Source organism: Astyanax mexicanus, chromosome 13 (genome assembly GCF_023375975.1).
Source record: "Astyanax mexicanus isolate ESR-SI-001 chromosome 13, AstMex3_surface, whole genome shotgun sequence".
Taxonomy (NCBI): domain Eukaryota; kingdom Metazoa; phylum Chordata; class Actinopteri; order Characiformes; family Acestrorhamphidae; genus Astyanax; species Astyanax mexicanus.
The window spans coordinates 25546169-25565863 of record NC_064420.1 but is presented as its reverse complement, the minus strand read 5'-3'; the positions used below and the strand labels follow the sequence as shown (position 1 = coordinate 25565863).

General features: G+C 37.6%; 2 protein-coding genes across 2 annotated transcripts; both read right to left on the bottom strand.

Moving 5' to 3' along the window:
* Positions 1–165: 165 nt before the first annotated feature.
* On the bottom strand, positions 166–3449 carry LOC111194045 (salivary glue protein Sgs-3). The gene is made up of 2 exons (XM_022676765.2): positions 3340–3449; positions 166–1994 (listed from the first exon to the last, which is right to left on the bottom strand). Exons 1-2 carry the CDS (start codon positions 3413–3415, stop codon positions 1423–1425), a joined length of 648 nt encoding a protein of 215 aa, XP_022532486.2. The 5' UTR covers positions 3416–3449; the 3' UTR covers positions 166–1422.
* Positions 3450–4383: 934 nt separating this feature from the next.
* Positions 4384–18246, bottom strand: LOC103038743 (sodium/hydrogen exchanger 9B2). Its single transcript, XM_007239131.4, has 12 exons — positions 18053–18246; positions 14995–15083; positions 14463–14633; positions 12488–12630; positions 12276–12403; positions 11906–12081; positions 10497–10603; positions 10105–10254; positions 9108–9216; positions 8414–8550; positions 8114–8309; positions 4384–8026 (listed from the first exon to the last, which is right to left on the bottom strand). The coding sequence occupies exons 2-12, from the start codon at positions 15074–15076 to the stop codon at positions 7968–7970; spliced, it is 1458 nt and encodes a 485-aa protein (XP_007239193.1). The 5' UTR covers positions 15077–15083; positions 18053–18246; the 3' UTR covers positions 4384–7967.
* Between the last annotated feature and the right edge of the window lie 1449 nt (positions 18247–19695).

Below are 19695 nucleotides of genomic sequence, written 5' to 3'. Positions count from 1 at the left end.
ACACCCTACACTCTTTAAAAACACACCACACACTGTAAATCACACTCTACATACTTTAACACACTGTCTAAACATTGTTTAACACTGTTACAGTCTAAATATACACATACACACGTGTTAGGACTAAGCAGGGTGTTTAGATAATGTGCATAGTGTTTTAGGAGTGTGTAGAGTGTGTTTTACTAGTGGTAGACAACGTTTTAACATTGTGTAACATGTTCAGTCTGTATGTAGTTTGTTTGGAGTGTGTGTAGTGTGATCTGAAGTATGTGGAGTTTATTTTTTGAGTATACAGCCTGTGTCTAAAATTTAGTAGAGAGTGTTTTAAATGAGTTTAGACTATATATAATGTGTCTATAGTGTATTTGATGTGTTTGTACTGTGAGTAGTGTGTTTTTAACAGTCTGTAGAGTAGGGGTCTCAAGCTTGTTCTGAAACAAAAGACCACAGGTGAGCTCCTTTTTACAAGAACAGGGGAAGACATGCAGAGAAATGAAGAGGGATGGTGAGAGATGGTGAGGAGTTCATGCCCAAAAAAAAACTTTCAAATTAAATCAGAAGCACCTTAGTTGATCATGTCATCAACCACAGGCTGACAATGCTAGAGGCTGGACAGAAGGTGGAGCCCAACTTCAGCCATTACACTGTCACCTCTGTTATCTGGACATTTATACTGTAAATATATCTGCACATATGACAGCAGCATGTGTGTTTGTGTGTGTCTCTGCAAAGATTTATATTTACGAAGATGAGTATTTTTTATTATGCCCAACAGTGTGCAGTTGGTTAGACAAAAATTTTGTTAAAAAGTGTGAATGAAGCTATTTGGTGCACGTTTATGCAGTTTTTGTTACAGTGCTTCATTTTGCTCAATAAATGAGGTATTTTGCAGTTTGGGTGTGTGGTTTTGTAAATTGTGTCAATCAAAAAGTATTTTGATAAAACCAACCTAGTGTACAAATTTGTGTTTTAGCAATGGGAAAAAATGTAAAAAATCATTGAAGACTGATTAAAGTTTATTTTACTCTTTTTAGTGTTTTAGACAGTGTTAAGACTGTATAGTGTATTTAAACTATTTAGTGTGTTAACAGTTCAATATGAGTTTTGTAAAGAGGGTATGGAGTGTTTTGGAGTGTGTGGTGTTTGTTTACACTGTGTGCTCATAGTGTATGTAATATGTTTAGACTGGGAGTGATGCGTTTTAACCAGTGTTTAGAGTGTGTGGAGAGGTGTTTAGACTGTGTGGAGTATATTAAGACTGTGTGGAGTAGTGTTTAAAGTTTGTGGAGTGAAGTTTAGACTGTGGGGAGTAGTGTTTAGACTGTCTGGAGTTAAGTTTAGACTGTGTGGAGTAGTGTTTAGAGTGTGTGGAGCGAAGTTTAGACTGTGTGGAGAGTGTGGACTGTGTTGTCAGCCCTAGTTTTAGTGCTCTTCAGATGAATCCGACTGAAATCGGGGTCGACGGAAGAAAGGCCCTCCATGGGGGGGTCGTGGTGGGAATGGACGTGGGTGTGGATGTGGATGTGGATGATGAGGCACAGCATTGGCAAATTGGGTCAGCAGCAGTCGGTACATGAACTGGACATAATTGGGGCGGTTTGGAACCACTGGTCTCACTGTGGTGGTCGTTGTTGTGGTGGTTGGGGTCGTTGTTGTGGTAGTTGGGGTCGTTGTTGTGGTGGTTGGGGTCGTTGTTGTTGTGTTTGGGGTCGTTGTTGTTGTGGTTGAGGTCGTTGTTGTGGTGCTCACACTGGTTGAGGCAGTGGTCAAGACCGTGGTTGTGGGGGTCGTGCTGGTCGAGATTGTGGTTGCAGTGGTCGTGCTGGCCAGTGTTGGCACAGCCGCTGTGAGGTTTAGGCCATCTAGTCGTCCATCGCTTTGTTGTTTGTCTGTCAGTGGGACGATCTCACACGGTGGAGTGACAGGGCTTCCATCAATAAAGTCTGGCTCTAATTCAGTTAGCCCCAGCGCAGAGTTAGGCAGCTGCAGGGGTCCTAAGGGATAAAGAGAAGACTTTAGTTCAACTAATAAGACCAAACAAGCTGGAATCAATAGTAGTTGCAACCAGTAACAGGTCAACCCTACATGCTAACATAGCTAACAGCAAACATAAACAAGATACCTTTTTCACAGTTACTGTTTCATTACATCGGACTCTAAATCGCTGTGCTATCAAAATTCCCCCTGCACTATTTGTTTAACAGGGCACTTCCCCAGGGCACACCCTCAATAATCTTTACTGGGGTTCAGCACAGCCAACTGGAGCACAGTTAACATTGTTAGACATATTTTCAGCACATGCCAAAGGCTAGCTTTTTTTTGGAATACTGTGTCGTCCAAAAGTTTAAAACTTTAGACCCGTGATCATGCACGCCTCCTGCAGCAGCTGCATTCAGGAGGTGGGCAAGTTTTAACAAAGCAGAGCATTTCTTTATAATCATAACGCTTACCGAATTTAACTCTGGAGGTGAAAAAAGGCAACAGGTTCTACACTCTTTCAGACTTTGTGTAATTTCTAGATTAAACTACTTTCGCTACACACGCTGTTCACAGTCCTCAATTATGGTAATCTAAATAAATGCTGGATCAATTAATGCTGATGTTGAGTGTAGAATTTTGAATCACAATTTTATTTTTTATTTAATTTTAAACTGAACCAGAGTGTGTGCTGGGCTTAACAGTGGATCATTCTGATTTAGTATCATTCTTGCTTTATTTATTTCTTCATAACGAACAGAGCTGTTCAGATGGAGTTGAACAGTTTAATCCTGATTGAGCATAAACTCTGGTAAGTGTGTTATTATTGATAAGTATTGGTGTATTTAGCGTCAGCCGTTAATTAGAACACGTCTAGAAACCGCTTTTATTTACGCTTTCACATTAACAAAAACAAAACCGTGAAAAAGGTATATTAGCCACCAATTATCCTGACTACATTTTTTAATGATGCTAACGTTTATCTACTGTTATCACCTTTAGGATTTGTAACGAAATGTTCCTTTAATCAGTCAAACGGGTGTTTAGAGCAGCTGTGTGCTGTGTGTGTTTGTGTACGTGTGTGAGAAAGAGACAAAAGCCCTATCCGGACGGGATTAGTTTCTCAGGTGGACGTCCGAGATGTGGATCCGGACTGGACCAAAATTATCGGAGAATCACGGAGTTAACAGTAGATAATTCAGCCTGTAATTTTCTCAGAGGACGTATGAGAAAAACACATTCATGGTCGTTCCGGACAGGAATAAAATCACAGAGCACCCCCATAAAAGATTAAAATTACCCCAGGACTCCCTGAGAAACTAATCCCGTCCGGATAGGACTAAAGAGAGAGAGAGGACCAACCTGAAGATGATGAAGGTATCTGAGCAGCCAAACAGTGCAGGAGAGACAGCAGGGCACACACGCTGATCAGCTTCATGGTCTTCAGCTTTCAGAAACAAGTCGCATCAACAACAGCAGACACACTGCTTATATACTGTACAGTGTGTGTGTACGTTGTGAAAGTGTAGAGATGTGTCATTCATAGACAGACTGGAAATCAGACAGGCTTTATGAGTTTAGAATAATGAGTTTAGTAATTAGGTAATTAGGCAATGAGTGGAAATTATTCTGAAATGTGGATTATCTTAATGACTGGAGAAACATATTGCAGCTATGTGTTTAAATGTCATACACACATTTTTAAAGATTTACTTCTAATGAACAAATGATTACAAATTACCATGGACATTATGTAGTTTCTTTTGTTGTCCATGAGAATAGATCATAAAACAGTAGCTTAGCCCTGCACTGCACCGGAAAACAAAAATCAGACATTAGGGCTTGTCAGCTCTACAGAACAAATAAGGCAAAGTATAAGCTATTTTTTACAAATTCTTTGTGATTTAAAACACTTTTATCATGTTAAGGAAGAAAAAGTTTTGGTTAATTAGATTTATTTTTTAAATATAGATTTTATATTAGGACAGTAGTGTCTTATTTTGTGTGCATTACAGACAGAAAAGATTATTCTTATATTTTTCCATCACTGGAACATAATTTAGGTCTGAAAGAGTTAAATTAGTGTAATATCTCAAAATATCACATTTCTTTTTTATGTATAAAAACAGGCAAGTATAAAAATAGGACAACAGGCAACATTATGCAACTAGACCATTTTGTATTTTCTGTCCAAAAAAATAATAAAATCTCAGGAATAAAATATTTTTTTGAAACAGAAACGGACACACTCAAGAAAATATAAAGCGATTAGTTTCGGAAAATGTATTTCTGTGTTGAAGTTTTAAAACCGTGATAAATTGTAAAGAAATAAAATAAATTGATGTCAGTATTTTGATAATGCAAACAGCTAACATAATAATATGGCTTCTAAGCACACACACACAGTTGAGAGTTGAGAGTTTTTATTTGACTGTTTTCTGTGCGCATTAAGCTGTAGCTTTTCTACAGGTCAGAACATTACAAGCACTTATAAAACTTTATATATAACCATAATATATAATATATTTCATTTAAAGAACAGTTCTCTGAAAAAAAATAATTCTCATGATTGATTAATGACCCCTGATTCAGTTAGTAATTCACAACCATGTTTGGTAACCATTTGGTGCTTCTTTAACTTAGAACAGGAAATGCTAGGCTAATTTAGCTAACAAGCACTGAACACAGTGCTACATTTTATTTACCTCTGTATAGTTGCTCACTGGAACTTGAGAAAAATAGTACCTCTGTTCAAAGGTGAAGGGTTACACTCGAAAACAAGGGTTAAGTGTACAAAAGAGTAATGGGAATCGCCCTTAGAGATTTTAGCACTGTTAGCATTTCCTGTTCTAAACTAGAAGCACATGTCAAATACCCAACATGCATCTAGAGTCAGGGATCAAATTAGATTTTTTTTAAAACTGCTTCTTAACAAAACTCTTTCTGCTCTAGTTTACATTAAATGATGGCAGTAATTTCAACATATAAATGAATCAGTCATTACTACAGAGTACAAAGGGCAGTGTAAAAACAGCTCATAAACAAACAAATCAAACAAACAGAAAAAGTAATGTAGGTTATAATCGTAAGTTTACTGAGTTAGCGACTCTAGTAAAGTAGGTAACTTTCTTGTGTAGATAGGTATGTATTTTTAATATAATAAAAACTTTGCTTTGTTGCACATAAGATTCAATAGAAAAAAATACATGTTAGCTTCCATAAGTAATAATAACAATAATACTCTGTAACTATGTCCTAAAGCATGCACAGTATTTTTAACAAGTTTTTAAACAATTTTTAACAATTATTGTGTAATAGTGTACTAACATTAATGTAATAATGTTTTTACCAACAAGCAGATAGACAAACTGAGCTAGATGGTGTTAGCTAGAAGCAAAACAGTGAAAAAAAATATGTCTGTAAAGTTTTCCATGGAAGCCCATTTCTGCCATATGGAAAAAAGAAAGGTTATGAGATGAAATACCAAGTCATTATTATTATAAGGTACTAAGTAATAATAATGAGATAATAGCCCCAGACTTACCATTTTATAATTATGACCTAGCATCTTATAATTATAATATACTATCACATAATTATGACTTACTATCTCGTAATTATGAAGCATATCTTAATTATGACTGCTACATGTTTGTGCAGTATGTGTTATATTTAATTATTTATATTAGGCCATCAAATGAGCTCTGTATGAGCCCTAATGACATATATAGGAATTGGGTTTCTTTACTTATTAAGAAAATGTGAAAAATTATAATTGTTTAGGAATTCTGAAAGTTTAGTAGCTAGGTTTCCTTCTAATTAGCCATAGCTTCATTAGCTCATCTGAAGGGGAAGCCTGTGTTACTCAAGCACAGTAGCCAGTTAGCTAGTTGCTACATGTTTGTGTGTGTGTTTTATTTCCGGCTAGCTGGCTCCAGTGAACTTTTAAGAGATGTGTTAATATTAATAAATGCATCAATAAGCCCTGTTCTTTGTGAAATATCTGTGTATAAATATTTAATGAGAAATATGACAAAATATAAAGCCTAGTCAGACTTATTAAACCACTGTATTAATGTTGTGTAATAAAGGGCTGTGGTTTATTGCTGGTTGATGTGTAAGAACAGTTGTGCAATTAAATCTCCATGTGAGTGTGAGTGTGTGTGTGTGTGTGTGTGTGTGAGAGAGAGAGCAATATCATTTTCTTTATGGTGTGTTTCATGAAGGAGCATATGTTAAGATGTACTAAAATAAATAAGATAAATAATAAATAATTCGTTTAAATAAAAGAAAAAGATCAGTTTCCCAGAATAAATTCATCATGTTATGAGCTGTAAGTTTGGAGAAAGACTTGGCAGGACAGCTACAAGAAAACAAAACACTGCAAAATAAGGTGGGGTCCAGTATCTCCCAAAACTTTCAAATCTAAATGTATGGGGGTCAGTAAAAATAGACCTTAAGAATGTGTTATGCCATTAAATCTACCCTTAAATGTGAATTTAATAAACAGGACATTGTTACTATGGTTTTTTTTTTTAGCTTGTTTTACCCTCAAAACATCCCAATCCTATATTTATCCCTTGTCCACATGTATCTGGATTTTTTGAAAACGGATATTTCAATGTCTCAGGTTTTCCAGGTTTTTCCCGACCACACACGGATGATAATCACAGAAAATTACAGATTCTAAATCTAGAAAAAGGTCACATACTCCAATATTTCATTGGACTGCCTCGTCTAGCTTTGATTACGACACACATTCGCTGTGGTAAATCTTCTCCAGCACAATCCAAAGATTCTCAATGGGATTCAGATCTGATTGCCAATCCAATTGTGAAAACAATGATCTCATGCTCCCTAAATCCAGCACTCTTTCACAACCTGAGCCCCATAAATCCTAACATCGTCCTCTTGGACTGTTCCTGTGTCATCGGGGAAGAAAAAAATCTATTGATGGAATAACCTGGTCTATATTCAGTATATTCGGGTAGTCAGCTGACCTCATTCTTTAGACACATAACTTTGCTGAACCCAGACCTGACTAACTGCAGCAAAACCAGATCATAGCTTCACCCTTACAAGCTTTTACAGTAGGCTCTAGACATGATGTTTGCATCACTTTAGCCATCTTCCTTCCTCTTACTCTGATGCTCCATCATTTTTGATAAATTACTTATTAGACCATCAAATAAGCTTTGTATTTGTCCTAATGATATTTATATAAATTGACAGAAAATTATGAAAAATTATTGTTTAGTAGGTACAATAGGCAACAATGCAAGAGCAATTATTTTGATTTGTTGTAATTTTTAAAAGAGCTAAAATGCTACAATCGTTTGTGGCCCATTTAGCTGACTCCACCCTATTTGACAATCTGCCAGAAACATGCATATGTTGTTTTTTCTCATAAAGCTCTGTTTTCAAAAGGTGTTCAAAACTCCCAGCTTTTTAAACAGTGTTTTCATGTGGATGGGAGGCCATAATGCAGACAAAAACTAGGTATGTGTGGATGGACCCTCAGTCTAACCGTATTTGTAGCACTGGACTGTAATAGGATGGCGCTGCTTTGAACTTATGTGTGAACTGACTTATCTTGTTAAAAACCTGCTTCCAACTGTAGCATGAATTGTAAGACCATGTCACAGTCCAATATTCCAAACTATTTGTCCCAGTTAGCTGCTAGCTAACTGCTAACAAAGTCACTCTTTGTTCTTGTAACTGTTTAGATTTTGAAAGTTTGGAGTCTAGTTAGCTTTTCGAGGAGTGTAAGTGTTTTATCAGACCCATTATAAACACACCACATTATCAATAAACAGAAGATAATCACACAAACAGCTACACTACTGCTTCTTAGTTCTGTCTGATACTGATACTGGACCCCCTAACCCCTTTTGTTAATGTCACTGTGTTTATAATGGAGTGATACAGTCATAAGACACTGTGTGTGTTTGTGAGTGTATGTGTGTGTGTGTGTGGGTGTGTGTTTCTTTTCAGAGTTTGCTCTCCAGAGCCACATTTGGTTCCGTATTTGGATTACTTTCAGTCTTTTCTGCAGAGACATGGAGAAAAAAAATATTACGACAATATAAGAAGACATGTTTTATGTCAGTGTATTTCTGTGTGTGTGTGTTCTCACCCTCTGTGTGTGTGTCGTTTATCTCAGTGTACTTCTGCAGTAGTCTGGGTCCAGCCAGGCCGATGGCGATTGCTCCAATAGGTGCCGTCACCAGAATGGACAGAACAGCCACGGTCAGAACAATCATCCCATAATCCTCCATCTGCTCGTCTCCTACACTGCGTGCCATGTCCAAGGCAGTGGAGCCTATAGCAGCCTTCAGGCACACACACACACACACACACCATGCAATAAACACATTTCAATTCACATTACTTCTATTTTTCAAACAATTACTTTTAACCACACACAAACACACACCTGCACTGTTGCTTTGGGCAACCAGGCCAAAGAAATGAAGATTTTCTCTTTCAGGTTAAAACCAGCAAACAGAACTGCAGCAAACGTCACCAACACACGGATCACGACTCCAACACACAGAGCGGCCAGCCCCAAACCTACAAAGAGAGAGAGAGAGAGAGAGAGAGAGAGAGAGAGAGAATGCATACGTACAGAATCATAGTATGCTTGAAACCAATTGTAGTATACTAGTGGAGTACTGGCTAAAAAAAGGAAATTGAAATGTAAATGTATATGTAAAATGAAAATTGTAATTCAGTACTGGGTGAGAGTAGAGTGTATTAAACTAGTAGAGTACTGGCTCAAAATGCACTGTATTATTGTAGCACCTTACTAGGTGAGAAAAAAGTATAGTATACTAGTAGATTACTGGCTAAAAGATGCACTGCAGTATTGTAGTACAGTGCTGGGTGAGAATAAAATCTATTATACTAGTAGAGTACTGGCTAAAAATGCACTGTAGTATTGTAGTACAGTACCAAGTGAGAGTAGACTGTAGTATAGTAGTAAAGAAGTGACCCACTGTGTTATAGCTAAGAGTGTAGTGTAGGATAGTAGTACTTTACTGGCCCATAGTGTAAGGGATGAGAGTAGAGTGTAGTAAAGAGTAGTATAGTAGTGCAGTAGTACAGTAGTATAGTAGTGCGGTACTGACCCACAGTGTTAGGGCTGAGAGTAGAAATAGTAATTTCAGCTCCAATCAGACCGAACAGCATAGGCTGGAACACGTCCCAAAACCTTCCAACTACTGCAGCTACTGGGGCCTGTTACACACACACACACACACTTACAATTTGTTTAGGTTTAGGTTAGAGTTGGGATTAAGTTGCTAGAATAATATAATGCTAGGCATAAATACATTTTAGGGTGTAACAGGAAACACAGCTCTGGAAACAAATAAGACACCACCTAAAATTAAGAGTTTCTTTGATTTTTACCAAATTGAATATTTCTAGAATATAAACAAAAGGAAGATGGTTTAATCACAAGCCATCAAACCAAGCTGAACTGTTTGAATTTTTGCACCAGGAGTAGCAAAACGTTCTCCAAAAGCAGCGTGTCAGACTGGTGGAGGAGAACATGCCAAGATGCTTGAAAACTGTGATTAAAAACAGGGTTATTCCACCAAATATTAATTTCTGAACTCTTAAAACTTTATGAATATAAACTTGTTTTCTTTGCATTATTTAAGGTCTAAAAGCTCTGCATCTTTTTTGTTATTTCAGCCATTTCTCATTCTCCCATTTATTCTGCAAATAAATGCTCTAAGTGAAAATATTTTTGTTTGGAATTTGGGAGAAATATTGTCTGTAGTTTATAGAATAAAACAACAATGTTCATTTTACTCAAACATTTACCTATAAATAACAAAATCAGAGAAACTGATTCAGAAACTGAAGTGGTGTTTTAATTTTTTCCAGAGCTGTATATTCAGACCGGATCATCATGGTACATGGATCATCTTAAGCTGTTAGTTATATAGATAGATTTGCATGTACTGTTGGAACTGTAGTGGATTTGGAGTGTTGCAATAGGAACTGTAGTCTTGTTTGACCACCACCATTGAGACTTTTGTATAGGCCCCCATATATATGAATTATTTAAAGTAATCATTACTGGTTTGTGTATTCTCTTTAGCCACTGCTTTTTACCTTCTTAGTGTCCCAGCTGAGTCCAGCAATAAAGGACAGGACGAGAGTACAAAGCCCCCCTGCTCCACCCAGTCCAGCAGTGTGACTAGCAAACACTGAAAACACAGATAGACCCAGCAGCAAACTGGACCGCCTCAGAACCAGATCCTCCTGTACACAGAATAGAATTAACCAGCCAGAAAAATATGACTCATCAAACATGACATTGAAATGATTAACATAGTACTACACATTAAACATAACTCCCTGTGTTTACAGTAATAAAACTGCTGACCACTAGAGGGCAACAGAGCGCTGGAAAAAAAGGATTAGTTCACTTTTATACAATCAGACCATCAACATGTTAAAACAAGGTTTCAAACGTGTGTGTGTGTGGGGGGGGGGGGAGTTACCTGGTCGTCACTGGGGAAGAAGTGTAGTAGGATGCCCAGCACTCCTCCTGCTACAATCCCCACTACTACCTCCAACACACCCTTACCCAGACTCAGCCATGTGGAGCCTGCACACACACACACACATACGTTTTATACAGGAATAACAAGGATTATTTTTGATTATTATCAAGCTACTTAATGTTCAGTATAATTTTTCAATATTTTTTTTTGTTAAACAAAATATTGTTCAGTAAAATGACTCAATGTTAAGTAAAATGACTCAGTGTTCAGTAAAACAATTTAGTGTTCATTAAAACGACTCATTGTAAATGAGAACGACTCAGTGTTCAGTAAAACAAATCATTGCTCAGAAAAACAATTCAATGTTTAGTAAAACGACTCATTGTTAATTAAAACGACTCAGTGTTCAGTAAAGCAATTCAGTGTTCAGTAAAACAACTTAGTGTTCAGTAAAATTACTGTTCAGTAATTTTACTGAACAGTAAAATTCAGTGTTCAGTAAAACAATTCAGTGTTCAGTAAAACAATTCAGTGTTCAGTAAAACAACTCAGTGTACAGTAAAATGACTTAGTGTTCAGTAAAATGACTCGGTGTTCAGGAAAATGACTCATTGTTCAGTAAAATGACTGTGTTCAGTAAAACAATTCAGTGTTCAGTAAAACAACTCAGTGTACAGTAAAATGACTTAGTGTTCAGTAAAATGACTCAGTGTTCTGGAAAACAACTAATTGTTCAGTAAAACAACTCAGTGTACAGTAAAATGACTTAGTGTTCAGTAAAATGACTCAGTGTTCTGGAAAACAACTAATTGTTCAGTAAACTGACTCAGTGTTTCATTAAAATGACTCATTGTTCAGTAAAATGACTTAGTGTTGAGTAAAATGACTCAGTGTTCAGGAAAACAACTAATTGTTCAGTAAACTGACTCAGTGTTTCATTAAAATGACTCAGTGTACAGTAAAATGACTTAGTGTTCAGTAAAATGACTCAGTGTTCAGGAAAACAACTAATTGTTCAGTAAACTGACTCAGTGTTTCATTAAAATGACTCATTGTTCAGTAAAAACAACTCAGTGTTCAGTGATAGAAATCATTGTTCAGTAAATCAACTCATTGTTTTGAAAAACAATGCATTGTTCAGTAAAATGACTCTAATGAGTATTTAATAAAAAGATTGAATGTCTTACGATGATTCATGATTAATGATTAAATGTTTTGGAAAATTAATACAAATGTTCAGTGTTCAGATACGTGATTTAACATTTCATAAAATTACTTACTACAAATTCATATTATTAATTGACCTAAGTGTTAGGTAAAATAACTTCTGTTTTCTGTAAATTTATTTAGATTTTTATAAAGCAACTCAATGTTCTAGTAATTATAAATGTGTGTGTGTGTGTTACCTGTGCCAAATGCCATGCCGAGGCACGTGGTAAATCCAGTAATGGCAAGAATGTCGTCAAAGCTTCCTGCGGCCATCAGGAGTGTTGGGATCCCCTTCTGGACCCCATACCCGGACTGCTGCAGGAGCAGCATCGAGGGGACCACCACTGCAGGAGAGACCGCTGCTAATACAAACCTGACACACACACACCAGTACAAAAGACCCCGTAAGACAAGTGGAAGGATTTGTGCAGAAGTGAAAAATGGTTGTTTAGTGATGAATCTGTCTGTTCAACTCTGTTTCTGTAGATTATGTGACTTTTTTCATTACAGCTTCAACTATATGTAACTATACATGCTGTGTGTGTGTTTATGTGAGTGTGTGTTTACCCAAGAATGAAGCCCCATATCCATGGCAGCCCCATGAGGAAGTGAGAGATCACCGCTACAGTGCAGGCTTCAGTAGTGCAGGGTCCCACAGCCACCCTCACACACACTGCCTTTAGCCTTCTCAGAGCCTACTCACACACACAAAACACACCACCTTCAGCCTCCTGAGAGCTTACAAGACAAACAAACACACACACAGAGTCTGTACGTACTGCAGGGTTGAGGCCGAGGCCGGCTCTGGTGAGGATGATGGCGAGGGCGACGCTGCGCAGTGCTGAAGACCACTTCTGATCAATATACACCGCCTCACTCACATAGGGAACATTCCTCAGAACCAGACCCATCAGCAGCATGCCTAACACACACACGCCACACACAGACAGAGGTGTTATGTACAGTGTATGAACTGGAGAGCACAGCTGTCACATTAACATCCATCCTGCAGGTGGACCAAATCAACGACAGAGATAAGAAATCTCTGATACACACTGGCATTGATTTTTTGTAGGCTTTTCTGAAATATTTGCCCTGCTAGAGCTGCCCCAGACAAACCTAAGTGCTATTATTGTGAATTGGATGCAGAAACAGTTTAACACAAAGTGGCAAATAACTAAAATACACAAAGATTAGGGGTTTGATGAAACACTAATATCACGAGACGAGACGAGACACGATACTGGGTTCACGACAACGAGACGAGAAGAGATTTAAAAATAAAATTTTAAAGAAAACATCAAAAATGAAAAATGGCTTGAAAACTAGAGTTTTATTTGACAAAATCATATAACGCAAACTTAACAGACTGGTTTCTCTCACACATTGATTTTATAAGAAATAGAAATAAAAAAAAAAAATAAACATAAAACTTTTCTAGGTCTTGTATAGTGCAAACAATAAGTGCAAACCACAACCAGTCATATTAAGTCTATGGTTTGTGTTTTTTCTCCTAAATCTCTTGTAATTTAACTATGCATAACCACAACCAGTCATATTAAGACTATGCTTGAAGTGCAAACAGAGACAGAACATTTTTTTAAATACAGTACAGAGCTAAGGGATTAGAACAACTGCCTATGAAACAGTCACGTGTAGGATTTACTTACAGTATTTACATATGTTTTGTGTCTTGTTGGTCACTCTGTTACCGTTTCCACTGGAGCCAAAATGCAGCCAGATAAACAACTTAAAAGTAGCAGGACCACCTTCTATGCAAATGCCCAAATTTTCCTCTTCTGCTCAGAGCTGCGCTCACTGCTCAGCCAGCACACTCACTGCTATCACTACTGTGTTGCCAGATCCCTCTTAAAAAGTCCACACTAAACTGTTTTTTTTCCCCGCGAGACAGGTTTAAGCTTGATGGGAAATATTGTCACGTTTCAAGCTTGCGAGCAACGAGATCTTGTCACACCCCTAACAAAGAGGCTTGCAGAAGAGGGGAACTACACTATATACACAGTGTAAAAATATCGATTTGATACACTGACAATATTGCAAATTATTACAGATACAAAGAATAGAGAGGTCTGTATTTTTTATCGTAGGTACAACTATGAGAGACTCAATATATATAAAAAAAGAGATTTTGGCAAAGAACCTGATGTGTCATGGTTGGGTCTTCCAGAAGTCACCCAAACAGCACATAGAAGCATATGATTATGTTTTTTTTTGTTCATGCCTGTTTTTATAGGGGCAGTCGAGAGCCCAAGTGTAAATACATGCAAAAAGTTAGTTTTGCATAATTCCTTGTAAAGAAGAAGGTTCAACACTGTCAAGTCAATATATTTATTTAAGGTCTAAAAAACGGAGGTTGCACAATTTGTGAAACCCATTCTCAGAACTTTTGGCCATGACTGTACAGTCTGGAGGAGGAGGGGTTTAGGATTGTTTTCTAGGATCTGGGTTGGATCTCCACTGGCACAGAGTCTAGTCTTAACCCCACTGAACACCTGTTGAGTGAACTGGAACACTGGTTGGTCATCCCATTCCTTATCAGAGCCTGACCTCACAGACTGACAGAGCTCAAATTCCCACAGACTCGCCAACACCCTGAGGAGCTTCTTCTTATTTTGGAAATAAATTCAGACATAAACATCAATCGGGCTGTTTCTATTTAACATGAAAATGAATAAAAACAATCATTTATATCTAAGTGTGTGTCCGTGTGTTTGTATGTGTGTGTTACAGTACCCAGTAGTGGTGGAAGTGGAGGGAGGGTGGGCAGTTGGATCATTCCCACCAGTTTCCCTCCACACACAGCGCTGAGGAACAGGACCACCAGCCCAAACAGATTCTGACCCGGAACACAAAGTGGACCCACGATCGCCCAGACCACTCCAAACAGCAGCACTCCCAGCAGCCCTACACACACACAGTAATAATGCTTAAATTATTAATTATTGTGTCATTTACACTGTGTTACTGACTGATTGGTATTGGTCAGTTTCATTTGTTATTAACACTGCTTTACTGATTGATAAGTGTGAATCAGTGTCATTTACACTGCTTTACCAACTGATTAGTGTGGATCAGTGTTACTGAAACTGGTTTATTAATTCATATTTATTGTCACAGTTATGCAAAAATATGGTGTAAAACTGTCTATTAGAGATCAAGTGTGTTTCTGAGTGTTTAACCACACTGATGTAAACTAATAACAGTCTGTAAACATTGGTAAAGCATGTGCACACACACACACACACACACACACACACACACACACCTTTAGTGATGACGGCAGCGATGAAGCCATGCGGTTTGTAGCAGGAGCCCAATCTGCTGCAGCAACTGTCTGAAGAGGACATTTTAAGTCTGACACACACACACACACACACACACACAGAAAGGGACAGAAAATCAGATCTGTAATTTGTAATTTTAATTGTTATATGCAACAACTTTGTTTAGTGTGTGCTCTCTCTCTCTCTCTCTCTCTCTCTCTCTCTCTCTCTCTCTTTCTTTCTCTCTCTGGCTCTTCCTCCACAGAAAATGCTACTGACTCCACCACCTGCTGACCAATGGGAGACCTGGCTGGAGTACTGGGGGAGGAGCCAATCTTTTATATGCAGAGCCCAAGGTATGTGCTGGAGAGAGAGGACTGTTGTCACACTCGGTTCGGTTCGGTTTTAAATATCTTGTTTAAGTTCCTCAGTTTTGGTTCCTTTAGTTTGTTTTAATAAGTTTTTACGATTTGTTAAAGCGATGTTAGTGATGGGCAGATGAAACCTCATTGGGTGTATGGCACATTTCCCAAACTGTATCGACACTGTGTTGAAACTGTGTTGCTGTATCACTTAATGGCGACATCTGCTGGACTAAGAAAGTCATTGCAAGCAACTGCGCGAGGAAATGCATCGGTCACGTGGTTTTCCTTAAAAGGATACGCGGTCTGACACAGGGGATCGCCTTGTTTGCTCAGTGCATGCGCTGAGGTTCCAGTGTCGTCGCTACCAAACGATACAGGAAGTGTATCGGTCACGTGGTTTTCCTTAACTTGATACGCGCACCGACACGGGGTTTCGCCTTGACAGCTCGGCGCATGTGTCGAGGTTTCAGGGTCATTAGACCCATCACTAAGCGATGTGTTTTGGATTTAAGTTATTATTGCTAAAAAAAATAGAGTTTAAGACCACCTGGCCATCCAAAGTAAACATACCATTTGCTGGGAGGCTAGCTTGTTTAGCTAGCTCTTGACTAGCATAGGGACTGTTTCTGAATGACAAGCTGGTCTTAATTTAGCAGAGATTTTACATGTAACTCACTCTTTAAAGAGCTTGTTTATACCCCCTGGGGTTTCAGGCAGGTAAGAAAGGTACATCTTTACATTTCACACCATGCAGGTCTCTACTGTTAGGTTCTCTATTTAAGAGTATATTGGTATATTGGTTATTAGCTGAGGAAGTTAAGTGTATTTAGCTTTTGTTTGGTTTGTTCTAGCTAGAGCTTTTGTAACTCAGAGTAGTGTGTGAATGTGTGAATGTTTAATAGTTCTCTTGTAAATAAAGCTTTTTTACCAGATTTTACTGGTTTCATTAAAATATTCTAAAAGTTATTGATCTCACTAAGTAGCTAGATAACTAAATTATCTGTGGCTAGCTCACTTCTGTAGCAACCCAGCTAAGCTAGCTAGCTAACAGCTTGGTAGGCACTCTCAAAATGTATGTGATTTTAGCTAATTAGTCAAATGAAAGCCTGGGAAATTGTACATTATCAATTTTACATTTTAACAGCCTGTTAAGAGCTTTCCTAAACTTTAGCTACTAGTTTCACTGTTAAAGTTAGCTTGCCTGCTAGCAAGCTAACTTAACCAATGTTAATACCTACTGGTATATGTAGCTAAGCTAGATTGCTAGTGTTTGCTACATTAGACCTACAATATAAAGTAATATTAAAATATGTAGCTATGTTTAGGCTAATTTTACCACAAATGTTTTTTTTTTTTTTTGTTTTGTTTTTTTTTTTTTTTAAAGATTACATATAGCAAGAATACAGGACAATATATATATATATATGATTTACCCTTACTGACTGAAAAAAAGAGACCATGCTAATCATTTCCGAACTTTGACAACATGGGTATTTTTAAGCCAGCAGAAAGACCAGTCACACAAAAAAAAATGGCACAATAAACCACATAGCTATTACCTTGCTTTGCTGAACAAAAAGTGCGTCAATGTACAGCTAAATGCTTTTAGACCAATCATAAATCTTCTAGAGAATAATATGCTGTGATCAGTTAGCAGTAGTTCATTTAGTTCTTCATGCTAAAGGAAATAGTTTGGGTGTGTGATTCTAAAGATCACGGTGTGAAGTATGGTGGTGGAAGCATCCCATACTATACCATACTTACTTAAGCATCATCAAAAAAAAACATTGTCACTCATTTAAAATATGACTTATGGGATTTATCTAATAAATAAATGGAAAATGCATTGAGTGGAAAACACTGAAAGTACTGAAAAAACATTCCCCTTTCACACAAAGTACTGAAAAAACACACCCCTTTCTTCTCATGAATGCATACAGCTGCTTTACATTTGATACAGATGTGCAAATGTACACAAACACACGCGTTGTCTAGTGCCTGTAGAGAAACATCAGCAATAGAATAGGACTAATGACAGGTGTAGGTTAGTGGCACATAAAGACCTCCAATACTGAGCTGTGGAGCAGGATGGCACTTCATCCTGGACGTTTTTGTCACAGATTCATCAAATCCTCACAGCAATGCTTCTAAAGCTAGTAGAAAATCATGAGAGCAAAAGGCAGAATTGGAGCAGTGTGGCCTTATTAAATCACCTAATCGCTTGATTCACTCAATGATGAAGAGCTTCATCAAACCCAGTGACAATGCAGAGCCTCTACCACTCTGGCAGCGATAATGTGGGTTTGGAGTCATTCATAACATATTTATAATTGTAATAATTAACAATGCAGCACATAAAACATTCATTGGAGTAAATAAATTTATTAAAATATGTAGTGAAGTAAAAGTAGAAGTAGGAAAAAAATATATACTCCAGTAAATACAGTCGCAGCTATTTAGTGCTTAAGTACAGTAGTGTATTTCTATTCTGTTACTATACAGGTGCATCACTCCCTAAACTTTCTCTGAAAACACCTAAACTTAATGGAAACACACTAAACACACTCCAAACACTACCTGACCTCTATGAACACTCTCTAAACACACACAAAAACATATACTGTAAACAGCATATAAACATTCAAAAATCACTCTGCAAATCACTGCAGGGTATAAATTGATTGACAGTACTCACAGGTGTCAAGTCCCTTATCTTCTGGCAACTCTTCCAAAACTCTCCCCCTGATCACTCCAGTCACTCCACAACTTCACTCTAATACACTTCCAGCACCTGCGGAGTGTGGAGTCCAAGTCACAGAAAACTGGACCTTGAACTTTAAAGCTAAATGTAAAAGACTGGGAGAGAAAGAGAGAGAGAGAGAGAGAGATGGTGTGTTAATCACTGCTTGTACTTTTGTTGCTTCCTCATTAAAGCAGATCTAAAGTTTTCCTGGACACACACACACTCTCATGCTTTGTCATAAGGAGAAATGACAGGTGTGTGTGAGAGCGGTGTTTTTGTGTTTTAACTAATCACAGGTCAGTAATGAACAGGTCAGTCTTTCAACCTTTTATTACTGAATACATATAATTACACACCTGACAACTGTCAGACAACACACACACGCACACACACTTTTGTTTTCATACATCTCACAATATGAAGTTGGAAAACTTTATTGCTTGGTAAACTCTGATTCAGATGTTGTAAAATGGTAAATGCTTTACTTTGAAATAAGCTTCAGGTCTGGAATGCAGGAATGCATTTATTATATTATATAATCCCAAATCAGAATGTTAAATGCAGGTAAAAAAAAAACAAAAAAAAAACAACAGTGTTTATTTTACGTGTTTTACACACCCTTTGGCGTTTATTTAATATATTTACTTGCAGACAGTTTGAACCCAATATATTTCATGATATGACTGGTCAACTTTAATAGATGTATTAATATTCAGCTAAAGAAAAGTGATCAGTTTCTCCAATTGAACTATTGAAACATCTAACTAGGTAGATGTTTGAGTAAAATTAACATTGTTGTTTTATTCTATTAACTACCAACAACACTTCTCATTTCTCCAAAATTCCAAATAAATTTAGAGCATTTATTTGCATAAAAAAAAAGAAATGGTCAACAAAAAAAAAAGATGCAGAGCTTTCAAACCTCAAATAATGCAAAGAAAAAAAGTTCATATGTTTTTAGACTTTAGACATCAATATTTGGTGTAATAACCCTGATTTTGAGTGACTTTATGCAACTCCTGGTGCAAAAATTTAAGCAGTTCAGATTTGTTTGATGGTTTCTGGCCATCCATCTTCCTCTTAATTACATTTTAGAGGTTTTGGGGTTCAGGGCTGGAGATTGTCCTGGCCATGACAGGGTCTTGATTCGGTGGTCGTTCATCCACACCCTGATTCACCTAGCTGTGTGACATAGAGCATTGTCCTGCTTGGGGACAAACAGTTTTTAGAATTGAGGAACATTGCCAGAGCAGAAGGAAGCAAGTTTTGTCCTGGATAGCCTTGTATGCAGCTTGTGCTTGCAGAAATGGCTTCTTTCGCATCACTCTCCCATACAGCTTCTCTTTGTGCAAAGTGCGCTGTATTGTTGAACGATGCACAGAGACACCATCTGCAGCAAGATGATGCTGCAGCTCTTTGGAGGTGGTCTGTGGATTGTCCTTGACTGTTCTCACCATTCTTCTTCTCTGCCTTTCTGATATTTTTCTTGGCCTGCCACTTCTGGGCTTAACAAGAACTGTCCCTGTGGTCTTCCATTTCCTTACTATGTTCCTCACAGTGGAAACTGACAGGTTAAATCTCTGAGACAACTTCTT

Bases quoted from the DNA above. Each gene is read 5' to 3' on its own strand.
- LOC103038743 (XM_007239131.4), bottom strand. From the start codon at position 15,076: ATGTCCTCTTCAGACAGTTGCTGCAGCAGATTGGGCTCCTGCTACAAA. The intron at 12,404-12,487 runs GTACGTACAGAC...GTGTGTGAGTAG, and splicing joins GCCTCGGCCTCAACCCTGCA to GCTCTGAGAAGGCTAAAGGC. The intron at 8,027-8,113 runs GTGAGAACACAC...ATGTCTCTGCAG, and splicing joins AAACGACACACACACAGAGG to AAAAGACTGAAAGTAATCCA.
- LOC111194045 (XM_022676765.2), bottom strand. From the start codon at position 3,415: ATGAAGCTGATCAGCGTGTGTGCCCTGCTGTCTCTCCTGCACTGTTTG. The intron at 1,995-3,339 runs GTTGGTCCTCTC...TTTATCCCTTAG, and splicing joins GATACCTTCATCATCTTCAG to GACCCCTGCAGCTGCCTAAC.